The sequence below is a fragment of the Psammomys obesus genome, unplaced genomic scaffold (genome assembly GCF_907164565.1).
Source record: "Psammomys obesus unplaced genomic scaffold, mPsaObe1.curated_primary_1811, whole genome shotgun sequence".
Classification (NCBI taxonomy): Eukaryota; Metazoa; Chordata; class Mammalia; order Rodentia; family Muridae; genus Psammomys; species Psammomys obesus.
Window position 1 is genome coordinate 12,320,036 of NW_026596256.1, and position 25,595 is coordinate 12,345,630.

The 25,595-nt window shown below is 39.3% G+C and overlaps 1 protein-coding gene across 6 annotated transcripts in view; it reads left to right on the forward strand.

Moving 5' to 3' along the window:
• The first annotated feature begins 6,911 nt into the window (after nt 1-6,911).
• Nucleotides 6,912-25,595, forward strand: part of Mme (membrane metalloendopeptidase) — an 88,962-nt gene continuing 70,278 nt past the window's right edge. For 2 of the 6 annotated variants that reach the window (XM_055596741.1, XM_055596746.1), the window contains exons 1-3: nt 6,912-7,052; nt 10,762-10,931; nt 11,605-11,640. In XM_055596741.1, the coding sequence (XP_055452716.1) occupies nt 10,772-10,931; nt 11,605-11,640 (196 nt within the window). In that variant the 5' untranslated portion in view covers nt 6,912-7,052; nt 10,762-10,771. Of the gene's footprint in view, nt 7,053-10,375; nt 10,435-10,456; nt 10,582-10,761; nt 10,932-11,604; nt 11,641-25,595 lie in introns of those variants that run through there. The other 4 variants (XM_055596742.1, XM_055596743.1, XM_055596745.1 and 1 more) reach the window with 4 other exon arrangements.

Here is a 25,595-nt window from a genome sequence, read left to right on the forward strand (position 1 = left end):
TTTTCCACTGCTTAATAGTGTTCCTTATAAAGGTCTTTCACTTCCTTGATGAGGCTTATTTCTAGGCTCTTTATTTTGGAGACACTACTGTAAATAGGACATAGTTCCTAAATTCTAAGCAAGTGTCTTATTGACATATGTCAAAGCTATTGACTTTTTATAAGATGTCTTAGCATCCTGAACCTTACTGGAAGCATTTATTAAATCTAAGGCTTTTCTGGTAGAGTCGGTGGGATGAGAGACGCTGTAGTATAGAATCATGCCATCACTGAATAGGGATACGTGTTCATTTCCTATTTTTATTTCTCTTCTATCTTTCTCTTGTTTTATTGTCCCAGTAAGACTTCAGGCATTATGTTGAATAAAAGTAGGTAGGGGCTACCGTTATTGCATTATGGGCTTTAGATGAACATTTTTCAGTTTTTCCCATTAATAGGTATGATTATATATATATTTGAGATATGTTCTGTCTATTCCTACTTTTTCTGGAACTTTTATCTTGAACTTGGTCAAATGCTTCTTCTGCATCTATCATGATGATCAATTTCTGTCCTTAGGCTTGTTTATATATCAGATTGCATTTTTTGATTTATATGTGTAAAACACACCTTTGCATCCCTGGCACTTGGGATGGAACTAATAATGTCATGATATATGGTCTTCTTACTCTGCTCTTGAATTCTGTTTGCAAATATTTTGTTGACATTTTTGTGTCTTTATCTGGCTTTGTTATGAAGATAATATTGGCCTTACAGAATGAATTTGTTTATTCTCTTTCCCTTCATCTTCCTTGAGTGAATGATGAGGAGCATGTAGGAAAGAAAACTGGAAAAGGTGCAGATGATGAGGTAAAACAGATGCAAATAAAGGCACATGAGTTGTGGACATGGTTATGAAATTTATTGTTCTCCTGGTTTTAACTATCATGCTTTTTTTTTTCCTTTCCATTTTCTGTGGTGGATAAGTACATAGAAATGTAATTGATAGTTAAAGTGTAAATCCTAACTAAATCTCCCTGGTCTCAGAATGGTTATTTTACCTGTATTGGAGCTCATTGAGATGTATAGACTTTGGGTCTGAGCAGCTGCTTGTTTGAGAGGCTGGATTAATCCAGCTACATAGTGGTTGGTTTTCTGCTGTTGTTTTTGTGCAAGTCCATTACAATAAAGTTATTTTTATAAAAAAAAATGTTTCATAGAATTCAGTAGTAACTCCATCTGGTCCTCAGTTTTTCTTTGTGGGAAACTTTTAATTACTGCTTCAATCTCATTGCTCACGATGGACCTAGTTAAATTATTTATATCTTTTGGATTTAATTTAGGTAAGTCATATGTGTTTAGAAATTTATTCATTTGTCCAGGTTTTCTTCATACTATTCTCTAGTGACCATCTGGATTTCATTGGAATCTGTTGTTACTTGTGTGTTTGGGTCTTTTCTATCTTTACAGTCTTAACGGTTTTTTATATCTAATTTTCTGTGTTTATTAATTTACAGTGCTGGGTCTTAAATGGAGGGTCCGGATAAAACTAGGCAAGAGCTTTAACACTGAGCTACACCCCCAGCTCCTGTTCTTTCCTAATTTCTTAAGGTAAAAACCCATTTCAATAAATTCCAGCCTTTCTCATTAAAGTAAAAACATTTAAGATTTAAATACTATTTTAGATCCTTCAATTGATATATTTGTTTATGTACAGTTGTGCTGCCTAGTTTTATGTCAACTTGACACAAGCTAGAGTCTTCTTCGAGAATGGAGTCTCAATTGAGACTCCAGTGAGACTCCATTGTAAGATCAGGCTGTAGGCAAGCCTGTAGAGCTTACCTTAATGAGTGACTGATGGATGAGGGTCCATCCCATTGTGGTTGGTGCCATCCCTGGGCTGGTGGTCCTGGGTTCTGTAAGAACACAGGCTGAACAAGCCATGGGGAGCAACACAGTAAGCAGCAGACCTCCATGCCCTCTGTATCAGCTTCTGCCTCCAGGTTCCAGCCCTAATAGAGGTCCTGTCCTGACTTCCTTCAGTGATGGACTATGATATGGAAGTGTAAGCTAAATAAATCCTTTCCTCAGGGGACCCTTTCTTGCTATATAGGAGTTCTACCCTCTGCCTGTCTTCTTTTGACGTACCTACCTAAAAGTTCAATAAACATCACAAAAATAATAATAAAAAGTTTCTTAATCTACTTGCAGTTTTAATTTATTTATGTTTTTCATTGTTTAAAGTCTAGTCATCTATTATTTATAATAGAAATCTTAGAAACGCATTGAAGCATCATAGTTTAACATAAACATATGATCAATATTTATAAATATTCCATGGATACTTGAAAATGCTCCATAGATTTCCACAGAAGAGTTTTTTAATAGTCTTTTTTTAGATATTCTGTATATCATTACTACTTTGTGAATATGTGTTATCAAATATTGAGAAAAGTACATTGAAAATACCCTTTACATCATGAATTATTAATGTCCCTTTTTAGTTCTTATGTATTTTTTAAAAATACCTACTTAAAATGTGTGCTACTGGATATATTATAGAATTGTACAAGGCTCCTCAAATGACTATATTGGGTAAGGGTAAATTTTAGTTTATTTTTGTTATATTAGAATATTCTAAACCAACAATCATATATCTATTTCTCTCTATATATATTTGACTTACCGGTTTCTATTACTGTACATTCAGTTTTACTATAGCTTTATTTTAAATTATCTCTCCTTTTAATTTGTTTTGTTTTTGAGGCAGGTTCTCACCATCTAATCCTGGCTAGTCTGGACTGTATAACTCAGGTTAGCCTTGAGCTCATACAGATCAGACTGTGTCTGCCTCTGGAGGGCTGAGATGAAGTGTGACCAATGACTTTTAAAAAAAGCCAGCCATGTTTATTTTATTTCGGTTCTTGTCTTCTAACTGGAAACATTGTCCAGTTACAGGTATTGCATTGGATGTATTTAGATTATTTTTACCAGTGAATCTTTGCACTTTTGTGTATTCTTGTTCTTCAATAATATTATTTTTTTTCTCACCATTTCTTTTTGATTATTTTTTATTTTATTTAATTGTAGTTTTTCATCCCTGAAAGATGTGGCCTTATGCAGTCTATTTTCACCCTTTTAATGCTACATTATGAATATGAAGTCTAGAATTAACATTATTTTCTTCCATTGCAAAAACATGTACTTTAGAATCCTGTGGCTCTGAAATCACTTTCCAGTCTTGCAGTTGTCCTTTTTAATAACCACACTTTTTACAGGTAACTTGGCTTAGACTGGTTTATCTCTCTTTTCTTTTCTCAGTATTACCATTCCTTCTTATGTATTAGATCTTGCATCACTATCATTTTGTTACAGAACAAATTCTCTCTAAGCATTTCCCATAGTAAAAGTCATGTGACTGTGATTCCATTTTTATTTCCAACAGTCTAGCTGAGATCACTTTATCACTAACTTTTAACTCAGGAACATTCAGGCCAATACACAGACATCTGCTGTTTGACTTGATCATAAATTATCACAGAAAAAATTTGTTGTAACCTATGGTTTTGCAAAAACTCTACACTTTGGCAACCTTTTGAAAAGATTTACATTCTCTGGATATGTTGAAGAAATACAGGACTCAGCTCTGTGCCCAGTGGGTGTTGGGTAGGAAATAGTGGGAATGAGGATATTGTTTGCAGCTCCTCTTCTCAATGGCAATGTTCATGCTTGTGCCCAGCTTTTTATTGGAATGCCCAATGTGGGCGTTCACCTTGCTCTAGATGGTGCTCCATATGAGGTCCTTGAGTCTTGCAAGTCCCATGACAATCAAACTCCAGATCACTTAGGTTTGCCAAGCCTTCCGAGATAGGTAGCTAGAGCACCATTTCAGCACTTATGCACTTTTCTGGGTTTCTGACTTCCCTGGTTCTTCTGGCTCCTGAAGTTTTCTTTCACACTTTCATTAGGTGCGATTAGAGCCTCTTCAAACATTGTTTATAAAGAATTTATGTTACAGACAAGGGCTGTTTCCAAGGCTTTATGATGCATGTTGCCAAAACAGACCCCCCCCCCCTCCTGCTACTGATAACCCACAGAAGGTCATCAGGATTGCTACTTTCTCCCTCACTCTGATAACTGACCAAGCTGAAGGGCCTTGGGCACTTCAGTCAGCCTTTGGTTTCTGTTTACTTACTAGAAGCACCCTGAGGGCTCCTTTAAGACCCTTAAAAGAAAATGATTTCAAACTTGCATAATCTTCTGTTTGGGGAAGGGGATACTTACCATTCTATCAAAACCTTTATGTTTCTAATGAACTTTGCATGTAAGCTGAAAGTCAAAGTCTAATAACAATGCCAGGGCTCTTACTTTCTTTTGACATGCGTTCTAAGTCCATTATTTTTCTAGCAAAATGTTCTTACTAGTAGTGAATATTTGAATTGACTCCCCATAGAAATTTCTTTTTCTTGTAACAAGACTGAACTAAAACTATGACATTGTTCTTAACTAGTCTGAAAAGGTTTCATTAATGACTCTTTAATTAAGAAAAAAATCAATTGCCTTTAATTTTCAGCTCAAAGTTTATGGCTGTAGAAACTAATTGTAACCTAAGTTTTACTGTTGTCAAAACATTCTCCATGGCTAAGCTCTATGGCTGCCCAACAAATACTTATCATGTTAAGACCTCAGGGTACATCACTTCCAATAGGTCAAAGAGATACTCCTGAGTTTTGTGGATGTGCTAGATAACCTTACAAAAAATATATTTAAAATTGTAATGTAAATTGAAAAAAAAAAAACAGAATCAAACTAGAAACATTCAACAGGCACATAAACTTAATTTTCATTTCTAGCTGAAACATGATTTCTAGCCAAACTTCCTTCTCTACCAAAATTCATTACTATACTAATCAGAAATGCATTAAACTTTTAATGCTCGTGGCGCCATAGGAAAAAAATTGAGAACACTCTGATCTCCCTCTCTCTCTCTCTTCCTCACCCGCCCTCTCTCTTCCTATCTCTATCTCTATATACATACATATATTCCCCCAACTAGTTTTATTGTAAAATATAGATGTTTTGTTAATTTAACTAAATTATAATAAAAAGTAAGCACAGTGGTGTTAGAAAAATTTGGATTTTTTTTTCCCAAACGAATTTCCATAAGCCTCTCTTCTATGCCTTGATCCTCTGCAAAATAATCTGAGTCAAGATGGCCTGGGTTCAAATTCCATTTGAGATACTTCGAAGAGTGTTAGCCAAGCTGCCTATATCTATCTGTGAGAAACTGCACGTCTGTATTAGCCGGTCCATGAGGACTAAGCTTCATCTGTACTCGCCACAGAGAAAAGTGAAGCATGGGGACTTCTGTTTGAAGACTGTGAATTGAAATTATCCACATCAACTGAATGACTGAAAGACGGGGTTCACTTTTTTGGAAACGTCTTTTCATGATAATTCACTTACTATTTTATTCACATGCACTTCCTGTTCTTGTCTTTAGCTCTTTTTCGTATCATAACATACAAGCATAAAGTTTGGTTAGGGCAAAAAGAGTCAGGCATTTTGAAGCTAAAAGCCTGTTTCAAGTTCAGGAAAACCCACTCTTGTTTTGGTATGATCTTGTGATTTCAAAGAGAAGGGTCAGTCTTCCAACTGCATTATTTACTTAACACTGAACAACTAAACTGAAATCCTGCAAGAGAGGAAAAAGCAGAAAAGTTTAGCCTTTCTGAGCTATTTGGTTGTATAGTTGCTAAAGGCGGTTTCCTTAAAATACTTGCCTCTGCACAAAGTGAGTCTCTCTCTCTCTCTCTCTCTCTCTCTCTCTCTCACACACACACACACACACACACACACACAGTGAGAGAGAGTTGGAGGAGGAAGAGAGGGGAGGGAAGGGGAAAAAAGAAAAGGAGACATTGAAAAGGAAGGAGACAGAAGGAAAAGGGAAAACACAGAAAGAGCAAGAGTGTGTGAGAGAGAAGCAATAAGGTCTTGTTCTGTTAAGAGAAAGAGCCTGCAAGCAGCCTGCAACCAGCACTACAGAACCCCAGAGAGACAGTGTATTGTTGTCTCGAAAGCCACAAAGCTAAACAATTCCAAGAATGTCTGGCAAAGCCCTTTTGGGAAGGGCAAGGTGGGGGACTGACTGGGAGAGGGAGCCCCCTCCTCCCCTTTACACGGCGTGACAGGATTTGGGAGACCTGGCGGAAACCTTCAGGTCACCCAAGGAACTGCTCTCGCGGCTGGTCCTGTGCGGCGAGGCGGGGGGTGAGCGCGAGGCGCGCGGGGCGCGGAGATGTGCAAGTGGCGAAGCTGGACCGAGTGCAGGCGTAAGCTGCAGAGCGGCTACGGCGAGGGGTGAGTCTCGGGGTGAGGGTCCGAGGGATGCGGGCTTCCCCGGCGTCCTCCCGCCCCGAGCCCGGCCTGGAACCTCCCGGGACACTGGCCTCGGCCCCTAGGCGCGCTCGGCGCTCGGGCGCACCCAGGGGACGCACCGAGCGGTGGGCGCTCGCCCGGGCAGGGGGCAACGCTGCCGGCTGCCGGCTGCCGGCTGCCGCCCTGGCCGGCGCGCTCATTGGTCGGGATGCGTCTGCTCCGTAGCTCCAACTTCTCCCCAATCCCGCTGGTGAGTCACCGGAGAGAGAGCGACCCGGCACGGGGAGCCGGCACCGGTGTCCCCGGGGCTCCCGGAGCCCGTGGGACGGGCAACAGGAGGACGCAGCGGGCGGGGCCCGGGACGCGCGGAGCAAGGGCAGAGGCCGAGGTCCCGCGCGGAGCAGGCGCCGGGAGCCTGGCCGCGGCGGGCGGAGGAGGCGTGTCCTGGGCGGGAGCCGCCGCTGGGACCTGAGAATGTGGGGAGGGAAAGGGGCCGAGAGGGCGACCTGGAGGAGGGCCCTGCGAGTGCTGTCAGGTCACCTCCAGGTTCATTTTCACAGCGCCCTGCAGTCTCCGCCCGGGAGTTATGTTTGGTGACCGAGAGCAGCTCTACCAAATTGCACCGGGGTTCATTTGGGGGCTGGGAATTGGCCATTCCGCTGTACAGACACTGATTTTTTTTAAAAAAGCAAGGTTTGTTTTCATTTTAGTTTCTATCGGATTCTCTCCTCAACTGACTCACTTTTCTAGTTTTTTGTTTTGTTTTGTTTTTTTAATTTTCGTAACGTAAATGTCTTTTCGCAATTCCACCTCTTCCTCGTGCTTCGAACCTTGGCTTCCTATTATATAATTCATGCTTAAATCTTCCCAAGGGTTGGCTGGCGTAGGGTGGGGTGTTCGTTTGTGGATGGAAGTTTTTTTTTTTTTTTTTTTTTTTTGAAGACCCTTTCATACTTAACCTACCCCGATCTACTCACACTCTTCAAGAGTAACTGTAACCGGCTATTCCTCTGAGCCTCTCCGTCAGGTCTGTTCCTTGCCTATAAGCGGTTCACATGGATTTTATTAAACTGAAAAACTAGAACTGACTTGCAGCGCCAGCGTTTGGAAAGCTGCGAGCGGCAGATTGGCCATGAGGGAGTGTAGTTACACTCCCTCCGATTTTTTTTTTTTTTTTTTTTTTTCTCTATCGTTCAAGCTCTCAAAAATATTTGGTTGTATTTTGGATTTGATGTTGTGTGTTTGATGAGAGCAATGTGTGTGGTTGGGGCTTTTCATGTCAGAACTCACTTCAGACCTGGGAAACAAGCTTTCTTCCTTCATCAGATTCCACAGACACAATCTAAACATGAAAGGCGCTTCTTCCTACCCTGCCTCAGTTTCTATGAGTGCAAACTGTAATTCCAAAGCACCACTGCAGGGACTTATAAACATAACTTTTGTAATGGTATCATATAACGTGCCCTGACTATGAAAATTGCTTTGCTCTGCCTTTCTCTTTAACCAGTCAGTTATCTTCCAGATTTCATGATTTGACATTTGCTGATGTCTATGCTTTGAAATGCATCTTATACTCAAGCAAAAAACAACATTGGCTTCTTTTTGCTGATGTTGCCAAGTTGAAGTTTGTGGAGTTTCTCCTGAGTCTGAACTCCAGATTCTCTGATCTCATATTCTCTGTGTTGGGATGTGCTTTTTAGTTTAAGTGCTTTAACATATTTCCAGTTTAGGTGAAATATTTTAAGAACCTAGGTATGGCTTTGTTTATTCTACTGCAAGCATTGGCTTTGTGCAGTGTTTTGTATTCTGGTCTGCCTGTCTCTCCATCACCCTATCTTCTGAAGTTTTGGGGGTGTGATTAGATTGGATCTTTAGGTAACAGAAGATTTGTGTGAGTACTCTGGTTCAGATTTCCTTTTTTAAAAGATAATGAATCATGTCAAATTAACTGGAAATGAATAACAGTGTTAATTAGGAAGTTAAAGTTACAGCATTTCTGCTTTTGACCAATGTTGAAAAGTACTACCAAGAGAAAAAAATTACTTCTCCGAAGGACTGCAAAATATTTACGAGAGGTTAATGAAGAACTCTGATTCAAAGATGTTTTTCCTTTGATGCAGGTAAAAGGACTACGTAGCTCTTTACATTACACTGTTAATTTCCCTGCAGCAATTTCTGCAGCCTTAGGTACCTAACTCTCAAGACCTTGTCACCCTGCTCAAGGATGAGGGGGGGGAGCCAGGGAGCAGGAACTCAGAACTAAGAAAAGCCTGCCTACCAGCTTTGCCTCACCAGGAAGCTTGGTGGTGCCAGAGAGCACTCTGAATTTAGCCAAGCGGCTGCCCTGGCTCTGAGCTTAACTTTACAGACACACTTGTGCTGATTGGCATGTCTAGAAAGAACAAAAAACAAGAATAAACAACCACCACAACAACGAGACAAAACAAATTTTTAAAAAGCAAGTCTTTACTTCAACATTTGAGGGCAGTGGAGAAATACTTAAGAGAAATCCTCACGCAAATGTGATCAATACCCATGCCTTCTAGAGGTCCAGGGAACTGGCTTTTTCTGCTTACTTCTCTGTTAAGAGTCAAAGAAAGTATTAAAATGTGCTCCTGTCTTTTCTTTGCCCAGCCACCACTACTATTAAAATAGCGGAACGATCAATGCAATTCTATATCATCACCCCAGGAGCTGTGAGGCTAAGCTAACAGGAGTTACATAACCATTAAATAAGGCATTTCAACATTCAGGTACATTACGTTCCACTTTTATTGAACGGACACGGTTTTCATTGAGCAGTAAAGTATTTTTATTTGATAGTCCTTGCTTAGACTGTCATGTAATCAGGAGGACAAACTGCTCAGGAGTTTGTATCCAGTCTCTCAGTGACCATGTACGGTCTATTATTGATAAGTCACTAGAGAAAACAAATCTCTACTCTTCTGCTGAGTCCTCTCAATGATACTTCAAATCCAGGATCATTTTCTATTTTGCGTAGTGCCAACGTTTCCACAAAATGCACCCCTGGGGACTCGTAATTATTCAAGGAAAATCTTTACTGATGAGACCAGTTCTGAGCAGTTATTCCATCTAAGAGCCAAATTCTATGCTTACATTTGTATTGAGCCATGAAGAGCTAACCCATTACTTAAGGCACTCTCTTCTGATGCCATCCTACAGAAAGGTTGAAGCTGTTGGTAACTTTGCTCAGCGATTTTTAAAGAGCCACAAGGCCTCTGAAGAAGGCATGGACTCTAATACTTGGCCTTATATACCCTTAGATTTTCACCATAACTTTCTGTAATAATGTCTAAAGTAGTGTGTACTTTAAATGATACTGTTAAAATTGAAACAGTGACCAAATGTTTTTTATGCAGAACATGGCTTAGCTCTGTCAGTGTGAGCAAACTGATTCCTCTGTATGCGGCGTCCCAGGCTGGAGGAGTAGAGGACAACAGTCCCTCTGTAAACATAAGCAAAGTGAATGTATAAGATGTTAAGAATTGCACCTAACATCTAGGAAGAACTCTAGCAACACTACCTATAGCTAGAAATATGAATATTTTAATTTAATTACAAATTAACTGTATATGTTACAGTGATACCCTGACCTACAAAGGAGAAATTCTTAGTCAGGTTTTTTTTTTCTCTCTCTTTCAATTGCACACACACACACACACACACACACACACACTGATATACTTACTTTCTTTCATTCTGAAATAGAAGCTACTTTTTGTTCATTGAGTGATCATTTTCAGAATGTTGTCTAAGTCAATAGATACCCTTTTCTGCAGGGGAAGTAATTTGGAACTTTAAAAATACAAGTTGTTTTCAAAGTAAAACAAATTACTCCAAGTGTTTATTCCTTTTTTTTTATTGGTATTTGCATTTTATATTTCTGCTTAGTCAAAATCTCAAGCTATTAATCATTGATTTTTTTAACTTATAAAAGAAACCATTGGAGCAAGATATGAAGTTAACCTTTAGCAGTCTAAAGTTCACAAGGGTGAGTTTAAAACTTTCTTAATGATGGTACAGCAATTATATGCTCACAAACATCAGAAGTAATGTGAGTATTTAATCAGCTCTCTTTCAGGGATCTTCAGTGATAGATATATGTGTATATTCTTTCTTTAAAAAGTGTGTGTGTGTTAGTGTATAGTTAAAAAAAAGAAGTTGGTTGAGCCTAGGATCAATCATATTCATATGTATGTATGTATGTATATTCTTTATATATTTTGCTTTTAGCTTTAACATTTTGCCATAAATTTTTATGATTTAAAGTAAGTCAATCACATTAGCTATATCCATAAACACAGACAGACAGTGATGCATGCATATGATTTTTCTCTATATCTACTGATGATGCTTTTGTATCCATATGAATATTTTATAGATTTTAGGTGATGGGAAGATCAGAAAGTCAGATGGATATAACTGACATCAATGCTCCAAAGCCAAAGAAGAAACAGCGATGGACTCCGTTGGAGATCAGCCTCTCTGTCCTTGTCCTACTCCTGACTATCATAGCTGTGACAATGATTGCTCTCTATGCAACCTACGACGGTGAGTGTCTCCCACACCCACACAGACACCACTGCAAAAGGGAATGAAGCCTTCCTCATAGGCTTTCACTATTTATCTAGATGCACTTGGATGATACACAAATTCTTGTATCCTTATGTCAAAACAATGAACTTAGAATAAAGTGTCCTTACATTTGAGCCAAGTTATTGATTGTAAAGGACATTCCATATTTTCATGTTTATGATGCTTGTAATGTGTAATTTTGTTTGATTAAAATAGAAGTAATTTTATGTCTAACTTCTGTATAGCCATTAATCAATTTCGGTTGTGTCATTGAAATTCTAAAAGGCTTTGCAGGGGTCTAAGAAGTCTAATTTGAGTCTTGGAGGCTTTTCACAATGGGGATTAGTAAAGATTGGCTCTTTAATAGAGAAACATGATTACAGAATGATGAATAAAACATTCAGCTATTTTAATTTAATATTCTCAGAGTTTAGTTGGTGACTATGTCATAATATCATACTTTTTCTTTGTAATTATCCTTAAATTAACATTTTACTTTATTCTTTTAGTTTTTAACTAGTTAAAAATGGTATATAGTATTTAGTGGTCTACTTATATAGTTGGCAGAATTTTTAGTAACAAAAGGTAAAAATAAACTGGAAAATCTTATTATCAATATTTGCACATCTACTATCCTTTTTTTTTCTAGATGGTATTTGCAAATCATCAGACTGCATAAAATCAGGTAAAAAATGTTTTTCATTTAATCGTTTACAGTTAATATAGAACATTTAAAAAGCAAATGTTAACAAGATGTCTATTTTTGCTCTACCATATGCTTGCCCATTAAACTTATGTCAACAAAAACCAAAACGTATTTAATAGTAAATTAACTGACCGAAATATTCTCAGGTGTATCACTATTCTAAGATGATAACAAATCATATCTCTTTTTGTGGAGCTTACTGTGTAGTTAGAGAAAGAAAATGAACACCTGGATGGTGAGCCTGTGATTAAATAGAAATCATTAGAAGGCTGTGAATTCAGAAAAGAATGACATGTAGTTCATGTAAGAGAGAGAGAGGGAGAGCCTGGGATTGAGGTAGGATTTGAAAAAAAGGATAGAAAAGGAAAGTGTAAAAAGAGGAAAGAAAAAATTATGAGGGATAGAGGATGCAACACAGTGGTAGAATATTTTGCGTTCATCCAGCTCTGGGTTTAATCCATAACATGTCCCCTCCAGAAAAAGAAAAAGGAAGAGAAAGGGAGGGAGGAAGAAAGGAATGAAGGTAGGCAAGAAGGAAGAAAAGAAGGAAGGCAGAAAGATTGTGTCTTAAAAACTGAGAAAATGTAACTTGATAGACAGGAGCACTTTATACAAAGCCTTGAAAATCCACAGGTAGTCTTTAGTGGTGATAGAGGAGAAATAAATATTTTCTTGAGCATCTTAGTGGCTGGACAACAGCCAAAGGATGATTCTGAATGGGTTGAGTGAGAAGTGATCACGTGTCACAGAAGCGAGGAGATGAATTGTGATATGTGTGTTGTAATCCAGGCACAATCTCCAGGTGAAGATTAACAGTGGGATGGCGGAAATGACACCTAAGAAGCAGGAGGTTGGTTTTGGGACCTCTCAGTTTATGGGTAACAGTAGAAACCTAAGGACTCTTTGAGTCCCCAGAAGAAGAAAAGAAGAAGACGTTAATAATTAGAGTAGGAGAAAACTGAAAGAGAAAGGATAGAAACACAGAAACGCATGCAGCTGTTTAAGTCACAGCGATTCCTGAGTTGGAAGAAAACAAGGAGAGCTCTTGACCCTTCTGCAAGGAGAAGGAAGATGTATCTGGGTACAGTACCCTGGGATACGCTCTTTAACCTTTGGCAGTTGGATATATTCCTATCTGGTTTTTTATTTTGTTATTCTTTAAACTTTACAAGATAATGATGGGAAATTACATTGGGGTTCTAGGCTGTGGCCTAGTGTGCTGAGTGTGTGTCCTTTGGCTATCTGCATTGCTTTGTAAATGAGTATTTTGCTCTGGGTGTCAATTATGATAGTCATGTACCCTCCCTCACGGTGTTTGACACGGGGAGCTTCCAAAAGACCTGGTTATAGACTGGATTATAGCCATTTGCTGTTCAACTTAACAGCATGTACTTTCCTGTCCAGTGGATTTAATCAGAAACAAAAACATGTCTTTATCCCCCAGAGAAATAACTATACAGACACACTGGTTGAGAGATGCCTAAGGTCACCGCAGAGAAGTTAATATGAACTGGGGTTGCTGAGGTTTCCATTTCCTTCTTCCCCAGGTCCTCCCACTCCCCTCTCTTTCCCTGCCAGTTGACTGGGCATATGCTCCTGTTTTGAGAAACTTATAATTACATCTTGAGCTGTAATGATTAGCTCTTCTGTCTTTAGTACACTTGACATGCCTCTTAAATCTCCTAATCTGGGTTTTTGTTCTCTTTAATCACCTTTTTCTTGTGTTTTGCTCTTGAAGAAACTGGATTCTTTAACTACATAAGCAGATGTTTGTAAACTCATGTAGTAGATTTTCCCTTAGGAATTTCTACAGTAGTATCCACCTCAGGGAAGTGGCTTTTGGTGTTTGAAACCTTACATGTGGCTTGCTATTTAAGAATATGGCTTTTAAATAATGTTTGGCAAGTACCAATTTGTCAAAAATATTTAACCTTTATTCTTAAATTATAACGAAAAAAATGATGGCAAGTGTAAAGTATCTCAAGAACATTGTTTTGGCAAAGACACGGGCATAGCAGAAACAGCTTCTGTGCCATAGCTGGGCTTCCCATCACTTTGTTCTGTCAGTCTGCAAGCTGTTAGGGCACTGCTATTTTTCCCAGGGAAAAAAGATGAAGATGGCATGTTCCTCACCTCAGAGATGCTAATGTTTGCACTCTGCTCTACCGTGTTCTTACAGACACACACACACACACACACACACACACACACACACAAACACACACACATACACATACACGTCAATATCAATTTAGAAATCATTTCCGTCACTGAAAAGACACATTTTTTTTATAAGTTGTTAAAAAAAAACTCTAGAGAAAAAATCATGAACTGAAGGAATACAAAAGGTAGGGGAGCAGAGTAGGAAAAGAAATGAAAGATGAGAAGAAACGTGTTTTAAAAAGTAAAGTATCCTAGCAGCAATTCTACTGTCACTTTAAATGCCTTGGAAACTTCAAATCTGAGCACAGACATTCTTGAGAACTGGAGAAGCAGGTAAGATATTTACTTTAATTGAAAGTGAATTCCAACTTCCTCCCAGAGGACAGAAACTTCCTGGCAAGCATGATTCAAGGAATAGAAGAGAAGCCACACTGAGGCAAAAACTGACTTCTGAAGTCTATGGATTTTATATTCTTTTGGATGTAAGCATCTGTGATTTTATTATACATGTAATGTTTACAATGCATCCTTTAACTTGCTCACATATGAGTGTGTGAGGTTGGCTAGAGCTCAATAAAACAAACACTACTCAACAAGTAACAAGTTAAGGCAGGGCTGGAAATTCTAAGATAAAAGTCATTTACCATTTATTTGACATTCAACAGCAAAAACTTAAGACAGACAGAATTTGTGTGTGGTTCTATAGACTTCTTTGTGTAATTCTAAATTCCGAAACAGACCTCTTTTGCGTTATAACCTTCCTAACCCAAAAGAATTCCTCCAAATCTTATGTTTTAAATCAAAGTTCCTCAACCTCATGGGATGGATAATTCCTCAGAGAGGATGCTGGCATTATGAAAGGCTCAGCAGCACCCCCAGTTTCTAGCTACTAGATGCTCCATAGCAACCTTCCCATTGTAACAACACACACACACACACAAATCGTATGTTATCAAATGTCCTTTAAAGTAGTTGAGTTACTTTGATAGGGTAATGCTGTTTTACGTAACCAGAAGTCATTGGTCTTTTCATTTTGTGAAGAAAATAATGACCTCCAAAGATGTCCACATATGATTATTTATGTATCACTTTATTTGCTAACTGGGCCTTTAAAAAGGTGGGGTGGAGTTTGGGGCTAAACTAAAGAGTTTGAAATGGAAAGATGTCCCAGTATGATCTGGTTGCTGTTGTGTGGTTATAAAGGTCCTTACAAGACAGGGAATCAGAGCATCTATGGCACCATGGAGGCAATGGAAGGAGAAACCTCATTCTTACAGTATGCTGTCACTGGAGTCTGGAGAGCAGACTGAGAGGTCCTCAGAGCATGCAGAGGAAATTTAACTCCTCTGATCCTTTGTAGACTTCTGACATCTAGTACAATAGGATAATAAATGTGAGAGGTGTAGTGTTATATCTCTTTCTTACAGGTGAACAGACTTGGGCTAGAACTCCAACCCAGGCAGCATGGCTCCAGAGCTTGTACTCATAACCACTTTTCTATGTTGGTGCAAAGGAGATCAGAGTGTTTGAAACTTTCAACACTATGCTTTGCGTAATAGTTTACAGGCATAGCTGCTTCCTCTCTTGCAAGTACATGGGGGTAAAAACTGTAATATGATGCAGAAAGATGAAACCTAAATGGAGACGTGTTTAAACATCTTAGACCCCATCATAGTACAGACACCTGTATTAGTATATTTTGCATCACTGTAATGAAATATTTGAGGCTCAGAAACTATATAAAGAAGAGATGTTTATCTGGCCCACAGTTCTTGCAGCTCAAGGATTATCTGTTGATGGCCTTCATGCATGCAAAGTACTAAGGAATCGAGGGATTAAAGGCAACACACATAGATGTACTCTGGCATCTCTCCTTTTCTTATAAAGTCATCATAAATGCTTCATCTTCTGGCCAGATCAAATTCCAATCTCCTTTTCCTAAAGGTCTCACTTCTAGACACCATAGCTCAGCTTGAGGGGATTAAATTTCAGTGCATACACCTCTGGAGGACACATTCAAAGTCATATCTCAAACAGGAGGATCCAGAGAAGCAATTGTTGGCAGTTTGACCCTATACTATATATGGCCCAGAATCTAGAGAATCCAAGTGCAATGAAGTTCAGAAGAGAAAATTGTTCTGTTGTACAGTGTATACACTGCACAATTGCCAGGGAACCTTGAACAAAAACCCTAGAGAGCATAAAGAGCTGGATGAAACTCAAAGAAATATAGACTCTAATCTGTGACTTTCTTAAACTTTGTTTCTGTACTTACCAATCAAATGTTGGTGATTATTTAATTACCAACACTAGGGAAGGGAACATTCTGTCCACTTAAAAAATTTAACACACGGAGATAATGAATTCTCATTCTGATTTAATTATCATTCTTGTACTTCTTGACCTATAACCCTAAAGCAAAATGAATCGTCCAATGTGTGGTGATTTTTAAAGGGCCAGATGATGGGAAGGCCCCAGAGGAAGTATCTTAGCACCAACTGGCCTTCTGGAAGTATCAGGGCACCTTTGCTCCCTGAAGACCTTAGTCTCTGTCATATGCTCATCAACACAATGTATACTCCATGAAGAGAGACAGCAGAAGGGAGTCAACTCAGGAGGGATTGCGAGCTGACTCCTCGGGTTGGCGAGTTCTGTACCAACCTTCCAGGGTAGATGATGAAGCTGTTTTATCATGTAGGTTTTAAAACATCCTGCAGGCGGTAGAAGCACAGAAGGCACCTTGGGGAAAAGAGCACTGAAGCAGGCCCTTGTTGGTTTCAATGTACCATGAAGAAACTTCCAGGGACTTCCTCATTACAGTACTGAAGGCAATGAGTAGTTATGCTTCTGTAAAATGACTCCAGCCAAAACTAGCATCTATCAATGAAATCCCTTCTAAGAAAGGGAGCCAATCCCTGCCCCCCCTTAAACACACACACTTTTTATTGTCTGTGAAATAGTGTTTCATAATTTTTTATGTGTGGCCAAGGGATGAAAATGTAGATAAGTTAAATTAATCATTCATTGTGTGAGGGGTAATAGTGCCTAACAGGCAACTTCAGACTTTAAATGTCTATTTAAAAGCTGTGAAAAAGAAATTTGTATTTGTAAAGATGCTGAGTGTAAACAATAGCCAATCATATTATGAAGTCCTGGTTTTATACACACCAAGAACGGATGAGAGACATGGAAAGATCCCTCTGCTGTTAAAAGAAGGGTCCTGCTTTTTCTTGCCTAGCAAAAGGTAGCCTGGTGTTCTTTACCAAACCTTTTGTCTGATGTGCAGCTCAAGGTGATAAATTAATATATGATTTGAAAGATGTTGAAAATATAATGTTAAAAAGAAACATAAGAAGAAAACTGCCCAACTTATGTCCTGAAAATTGTCATTCTAAAGACCATTTAGCAAAGGAGAAGGGTGTGTGTGTGTGTGTGTGTGTGTGTGTGTGCGCGCGCTGGTATGTTTATTCTGTTCTTAGACTTACTGAAATCTGGAATTTCATATTCTCTCTGTTTAAGACATCCTTTAACCACAGCTACTAGAAGAATTCTCCAGAAAGAATAAATGCTTTCTCTAAGTGAGATAGAAAAAAAATGTGTATATAAAAAGGATTTATTATGAGAGTTGGCTAACAACATTAACTACCAAGTTTTCACTACAAAACCTTAGCTAGAAAGTGATAGTTTGAATGACTCCTACTGCTTGGCCAGTCATGTGCAGAATATTGGTGCTTTGATCAATGAGGTGCCTATACAATACAGACACGTGTACAACCTACATTACTGCATTGCTTTGTAACATCACAGCCATCTTAGTTTGTATGAATATGCTGTATGGTGTCTTCAGAAATCACCTAAAGATGCATCTCTTAGAATGAGTCCATCCTTAGGTGTCTGCCTGCATTAGGATTTTATTGATGAGAAGTCTCTGGAAACTCAACCTAGGATTTAAAATTATTCCAGGATTGGGTACTGGAAGAATGGTTGCCATCCCCTGAGATTTTACTTACAGAGAGATGTGACCGTCTGTACCAGTAATCTAATGCATGCCAGACTGGTAGGCCTACATAGAGCAGCCACCAGGGACCAGGCACCAGGAAGTCCTCCACAGATAGGACCTGGTTTCTACATGATGCAAAAGGCTCGTTCCCAGCTTGACTACTAGAAGGCAGCCAGACTTGTTTTTAATGTGTAATCACAGGTTTCTTTGTATTAACTGGATTCTTTAGTATTCCTCCTATCCCCAACTTGTCTTTCTTGCCAAACAGATAGGAATTTAGTCCACATATCTCTGAAATGCCACTGTCATTGATTTTTTTTTCTTTCAGTTTGATAGAAACCTAGATATTTGTAGGAAGAAGGAATCTACCTTGAGGAACTTCCTCCATCACATTGGCCTGCTCCATCTGTTTGGCCTGTGGGTGTGTCTGTGGGTATTTTCTTGATTGCTGATTGCTGTGGGAGGGCTCAGCCCACTGTGGGTAGGTAGCCCTGGGCTGTTTAACAAACATAAACCCAGGGAAGCAAACAGCATTCCCTCATGGCATCTGTTTCAGTTCTTGCCTCCAGGTTTCTACTTTGAGCTCCTGCCCTGGCTTCCATCCATGATGGACTGTGACCCATAAGCCAAATAAACCCTTTCTTCCCCATGTTAGTTTTAGTCATGGGGTTTTATCACAGCAACAGAAGTCACTCTAGAACAGCAACAGAAGTCACTTGATTATTTGCTGATATGTAGTTTAGGAACAACACCAGTTAATAAGCAGATGACTAGAACCAGTTCCAGCAGTACAAGAGAAGTTGCAGGTTTCATTTTAAAAGAGATGCAAGTGTCATGAATAATGAAAGCTCTGCCATCTGAAAGCTTCCTGCCTTCTTTTTTTCCACTAAGAAACTTCTAGCATCAGAGAGCTGGGATGTGAGTTCTGGCCACATCCTGTGTTATTGGTGTTTGATCTTAATTAAGTCATTTTAGGCTTGCTGCATTTCATTTTCCTTATCTACAAAACTGGAATTAAACAGGTCTCATCTTACAGCTAAAAAGCAAAGACAAATGACAGCCCATTTCGTACTGCTCATCTTCTAGGGAGCTGCACCATGGGTATAAGCTCAGGTATATTTAATTTAACATCTTATTTCAGGAAAATTACAAATGTGACATTAAAATATTCTTTTTGAAAATCAAACAAAACTATTTTTAAATAAAAGTTGTGACACTAGAAACCCATACACAACAACAAACGCACACAAAACCACAGAGGAAAAAAAAGAGAGTGATTTTAGATACTCTAAGATTTAAATTGTTTTATCCTTTCTTGCCACTTTATTTGGTGGCCATATTCTATCTTATATCCTGGGTGAGAGTTTAGGCTTTGACCAGGTTAAAATGAACTCAACCAGAAATGAGCAGTTAACTCTACTTCCTGTAAAAGAAAAGAAACCAACCAACCAACAAACAAAACAGAACCTTCCAAAAACCACATTCTCATTAGGAAACATAGCTATTCTGTGATCATCCATGTGGGCCCTAAGTACTAGCTTTTTTCTCACCTCTGATTAAGTCCGAAAAGTAAGTAACCAGAGGGCTGAGGCAGGAGGAAAATGACTAAACCCTTTCTTCAGAGTTTGGTGCTTGGCAAGGCACATCACCACAAGGTGGGGACTTCTAAAAATGCTCATTCCCAGGCCCTACCCAGGCCTTACTGGATTTGCAATTGTGAGTTTAACAAATTCCTAAAATGCGGCACAAGTCTGAAAAGCAATACAGAGTCATGACTTTCAACTCTGACAGGTTAGTGGAATAATCTGAGAAGCCTTGAAAACCTGCCCATACAGCCACACACAGCACTGTCCCTCCAGTTTTGTTCCTGGTGTTAGGAGGAAAAGTAACCTAAGGTAATAAACGGGTGTTAGCGTGCGCAGGAACTGTCCAAACATTTGTATCTTTCAAAGAGGGTATATCCTATTATCCTAATAAGATGAAGGCAAAGATTTACCCGGAGAAGGGACTAGCTTTTCAGCAAGGGAAAGCTTGGTAAGAGCAGTGACCTCAAAGGCTGTATGGAGTGCTAACAGGAAAGACTGTGAGGGAAAGCATGGCAAGCGTGAGGCAGGGAAAGGTTGCAGGCAGGCGTGAGTTACAGAGGAAGTGTATAAGATAGGGAGAAATGGGCAAAGGGTTGAATGCCAGCATTGACAGGTGAGGTGAGCATCATCTGTATGGTGTCATTTATTTAAGACTAAGGATTCCTGTCTACAGCAATGGGAAACCAGAGAAAGATACGTTTTAAATGAGAAACCTGAAGTGATCTTAGTTGCTGAGAGATCACTGTATATTTTGTTTTAGCATAAGAATGCCTGAGAGCAAGAAGTAAGCCACCTATACTTTCCTGTATGAAAATTGTGGTTGCCTAATTATGAGGTTACAATATATGAGGTACAAAAAAATCGGGTATTTTCATTAAATAGTTTGTAGAACTCATTAAACATAGCCATAGTATTCAGACAAACAGATGAGGCACCCAAAAAGAAGTGAAAAAAAAAATTCCATGCCAGCTTTTGGCTTGGAAAATTGGATCACAGGTGAAGCCAAAGAACAGCTTATTAATAAGTGGGACAGATTATGGTCAGAAATTTGCCTTGAGGCCGTTTAAGTTAGAGGTACATGTAATTTGTTTGTGTAATGGAGTACAAGGAAGTTGAAGCTGAAGCTAAAGTCATCAGCCCATGTGTCATATGGTTGAGAATCCCAGGAAGGAGATGGAGAAGAGGGCCCAGAATGACATTGCATAAAGCAACATGTTTGGAAGTGAAAAGAATAAAACGCTTTCAGGAGAGACAGAAAATTCAATAATCCAAAAGGTTGAAAGACTTCTAGGATAGAAGTAACCGAAGAAAATATAAACACAGATATCAAAATTAGAGTGCACATTCAGATTGAGCATAGCTGAGAGTGAGAGTAAAATAATCCTAAAGCAGAGAGGACAAGGTCAGGGATTCTGGTGGAAGATGGAGAAATGATCTCTGTAGTCAAGTAAATGTGTTTGAGGGTAACGGTAACGCGGCCAGCAGTGCTCTCAGAGAAGTCTGCTCTTCCTCCGCTCTTCCTCTGTTACTGGGTGTTGCAGTCAGTGATGGTTTGCATGACTGCCCACATGGAGCTGGATGACCAGGCACCGCTTCACAGTTCTATACATGAAGAGGACAAATCTGTCCTTTGGAATGTGCTGTAGTGAATGTAGGGTCAGCAGGACCCTGGAAAAGGCCAGTCACCACATCAGGATGCTGTGAAAATACATTAATGTGGAGTAAAGGTGATAGGAGTGTTCAGAAAGCCAAGAAATTCCTAACTGGATCTTAGCAATTGTTCACATATCCCTCATGCCACCTTCAAAGACAGGTGTGGAAGAACAGACAGTGAGGAGGATGCCAAAGCCTTTAATAAGCAGAAATGAGTGTCTCAGGGGTCAGATGACAGATGAAGTAGGTGGGGCTAGGATGACTGAACACAGAAGCCCGAATAAGTGCTGTGAAGAGTGCTGATGTGGGTTTGGATAATAGGAGGCTAGTTTTGCCTGAGGAGAGAGCACGGAAGAGAAAGAGCTCCAAGGGAAGCTATTTTGCTTAAGCCAGAGAGCTAGAAAGAGCCTTGTAGGAGCAGGCTTAGGACTTTGTATCCTCACACCTTCTCAGAGAAGCTGCTTCCAGACATGTTTTTCTGGTTCTCTTTTCTCTCCCAGGCTAAACCCTTCTTCAAGTCTAGCAGGGGGCTGGAGAGGGTGTGGGTTCCACTTTTCTGAAGGGAGGAATGCACTTGCTGATTAAGACTAAAGTATGAGAATCACAAGACATACCTCATGGGTCTGTTCATACAGATTAGGGGTTTGGCCTAATGTGCTGTCGTGTGTGATTACATCACTCAAAGGCATAAACAGCATGTCCACGGAGGATGCTGGCAGGCCTCATGCCTGGCATATTGTTATGGGACTTTGTGATAATAGAATTATTAATGATTCGTTTAAATTTATCTTTCTGTACTCCAGATAAAAAGTCAAAATTAACTAGAAAGTTATTGAAGTGTTTGTTTAAAAGTTTCTCAGAGGTGTCATCATTCTTCAGAATTTGAAAAAACAACAACAAGTAATTGTTGCATTTCAAAAGTCAGATTAGACACCCCCCCCATACACACACACACACACCACACACACACACACACACACACACACACACACACACACACACACACTCCCAATCCTCAACCCAGGAGTCTGATTACAGTGTCATAACTATGAAGGTACTTCAGCAGTCAGAGCGACTGTGCTGGCTAAACAATCAGGAAGCCTGCTGAAGTGAATTGCAAACACTGTCATTTCCTTCTCTATGGGTGAACAGAACCCCATTGTGTTTCTTCATCCAGTCATCTGTTGGTGGAAACCTAGGCTGATTCTGTATCAGCTGTTGTGAATGGGGCCACAAGTATGGCTATGCAAGTATCAATGCCTAGGGCTAATTTAGATGTCTCAGGATGCATTTCCAGGGCTAGCCAGCGTAGCTGTAGTAGGTGCTACTTCTGTTATTAGTTGTTTGAAGAACATCCATGATAATCACGATTGTGTCTGCACTGATTTATCACCCCTCCAGCACTGGATAAGAAGGCTCTTTTTCCTGCATCCTCACCAACATTTGTTTTCATTTGTTCCATTAACAATGGCCACCCTGATGGGTGGAGACGGAATCTCTCAGTGTTGTTTTGAACTGGATCTCCTTGATGGCTATGAGAAAAGGATTTTATACGTTTATTGGCCATTTGTACTTTACTCTTTGAAAACTGTCTCTGTCCATTGTTTTTTTTTTTTGTTTGTTTGTCCATTATTAGATTGGTTGATTTGACTTTGCTTACTGAGTTCATTGTTTGATTTGCCATTGTTTATTGCGTTGTTACAATATCAATTCTGTGTCAGATATGTGTACCTTGCAGAGATCATTCTGTAAGTGTCCCCGTTGGGGCATTTCTTCTGTTGTTCAGAGGCTTTCTTGATTTCACATAATCTCATTTGTAAATTCTTGGAATGATTTTTTTTTTGAGCTACTTAAGTTCTTTCTAGAAAGTCATTGCCTGTGCCTTATCTTAGTGTTTCCTCTGACAACTTCAAAATTTAGGGTCTTCCATTAAGGTCTTTGACCCACTGTGAGCCAACTTTCATGAAATGTGAGAGACAGGATCTAGCTGGTTTCATTCTGCTATGAGTGGAAGTCTAATTTTCCTAAAATTATTTGTTGACATATCCTTTTTTCCAGTGTATATTTTGGGTACCTTTTCAACAGCTGGGTGATTAGTGTGTGGGTTAGTTTCCAGGCAGTCGGTTCCATTCTATTAGTCTGTATGTCTGTCTCTGTGGTAACCCTATGCCGGATTCATTACTGTGGCTCTGCGGTAGAACATTAACTTAGGTTCTTGTGACACTCTCAGACCTCCAGCACTGGTCATTCTTGCTCAGGATTGCTTCAGCTGTTCAAATTTTTAGTATTTTGTTTGTTTGTTTCTATGATGATGAATATCATTAATTCTGATAGGGGTTACACTGAATCTGTAACTCTTTCAGTAATGAAGCCATCTTCACAAGTTAATTCTGTGAATTAGATTAATGCTAATCCATGAGACTAGAACACTCACCCCAGAAGTAACCACAGTGATGGATATCCCTGGGACCATCAACTGAAATCAATCACTCTCTTCAACTTCAAAAGTTTTGAGGGAACAAAAGAGCAATGTTAGCATATTACATACCAAGACACTCGTTTCAAAGGACCAGGCCTAAAAGACTAAATAAGCATAATGAGACTACCAATTGTTTGGGTGGGGACAATAAAGAAAAATAGAGGAGACAAGTAAATGAAGGGGGGAACAATAAAGAAAGGTAGAATGGGGTCACTCCAGCCAAAGGTAGAGGAAGAAGAAGAGGAGTTAAAACATGTCAGATCACCTAAAACAATCTATGCATTATGAGACTGAGGTAGGGAGACCACAACCCCAAACATACCTATACCCCATGGGAGAGCCTGTCTCAAGAATAGAAAACAAAAAGGAAGAGAAAACAGCACAGGACAAACACAGGACAAAGCTGGCTTATAATCTTAGATATTAAATAACTGAACTATAAAAGTGAAAGAAAGAAAAGGAGAGAAGGAGAGACTAAAATTTTATCACACACATATAGGAAAGGATAAAGTAGGATTGAAACAAAAATAGCAAAAAGTAATATATATATATATATATATATATATATATATATATATATATATATATATATATATAACTTTTTGATACACACACACACACACACATATATGGAGAAGATTGATGTCCTGTCCCTTAGTAATTATCATTCACCTGGAGAGGGGTACAGATCCTGGGTATGTGCATGCTTTTCCTGGCATGAGTGGGGATGCAGTCTTTTTTTGCCTACTCTAGGCATACATAATCCAGCTCTTTGGCATCTTACTTTTTCTATCTAGATGTCTATCTTCTACTGAGAGAGAAACCCTATCAACGCTTTTCCTATTTGTGTTGTTTGCCCTACAATCAAAGTGTGTGGGCCATGGGCTGGTCAAAGGAAGCTATATCCTTTGGTGCCTTTTGTTCCCTGTGTCCCAAATGTAGCCACCAGAAAACTTTCCACTGGGGTGTCTTAGACCTTGGTACCTCAAAGCACTTGCTTTCATTTGTCCCTTTTTCAAGGACAAAACAAGTTTATTCCACTCTATGGTTCAGACTAGATTTCCACTACATTGAACATAGCACAGCTCTTGTTCAAAAAATTTCCCTCTAGCTAGAGCAAAAGGAATTCTTAAGAACTCTCCAGTTGCCAAAGACTTATAATCAGACTGGTGATCAAGTCATTACTTAAAAATATTTCCCCCAAGATCTGGTAAGTTCTTTGGCTTAGTTTTCTGCTATAATTAATTTAGTTAGATGAAACTGGGATGCTTTTGATACCTTTGGTATTCTGAAGCTAAATGAACTCATTATTCCAAAAACAAACATATAAGCCAATTAAAAAATTCTGTTAACTGAAAGCTAAGAATAAAAATAGCAACAATATGTGTAGCTGAGATATTTATTTTAATCATATTTCATTGACTCTAATAATGTAATATATACATAAACATGAACACAGCTGCGAATTTCTGGAAACAGTGTACCTAATATTCTGGAACAAGTCTCTGACTATATGTTGAGATGAAGTGATACAAGCTAAACCTTGAAAGTCAGATTAATAAACCTATCCATTCTCAAAGCAGCTGTTATAAAGTTCTGTATATTCTACACACCAACTAAGGTAATAACACAAAGGCATTGAAAGAAAGTGGAGAGATTGAAAAAGCTGACATTATGGCGATATTCCTTGTGGGACCTAAAGGCAGGCTCAGCCTCATTCCAGCCTGGCACTCACTGGGACCAAGGTCAGTGACAGAGTGGTGCCATATCCAGTCAGCCCTGGGCCTGATCTGCCTTTGACCCTGCTCCCATCCTTTGGTTCCAATCTGGTCCCTTGAGGACTTCACTCCTGGCTCCTTCCTTAGTTCTGGCCAGTGAGTTTCTATTGCTTTTGTGTCCTGACAGACTGAAGCCAGCTTGACTCCTCACCTCATAACCTTTCCCCAGAAGCTGAAGAGCTGCAGCCTCCTTAAGGCTCCACACCTACTGGGGTTGTCACTTCAGCCCTCTGCTCACTCCATGACCTGCTTCTTTCTGTTGCTCTCAATGGAGA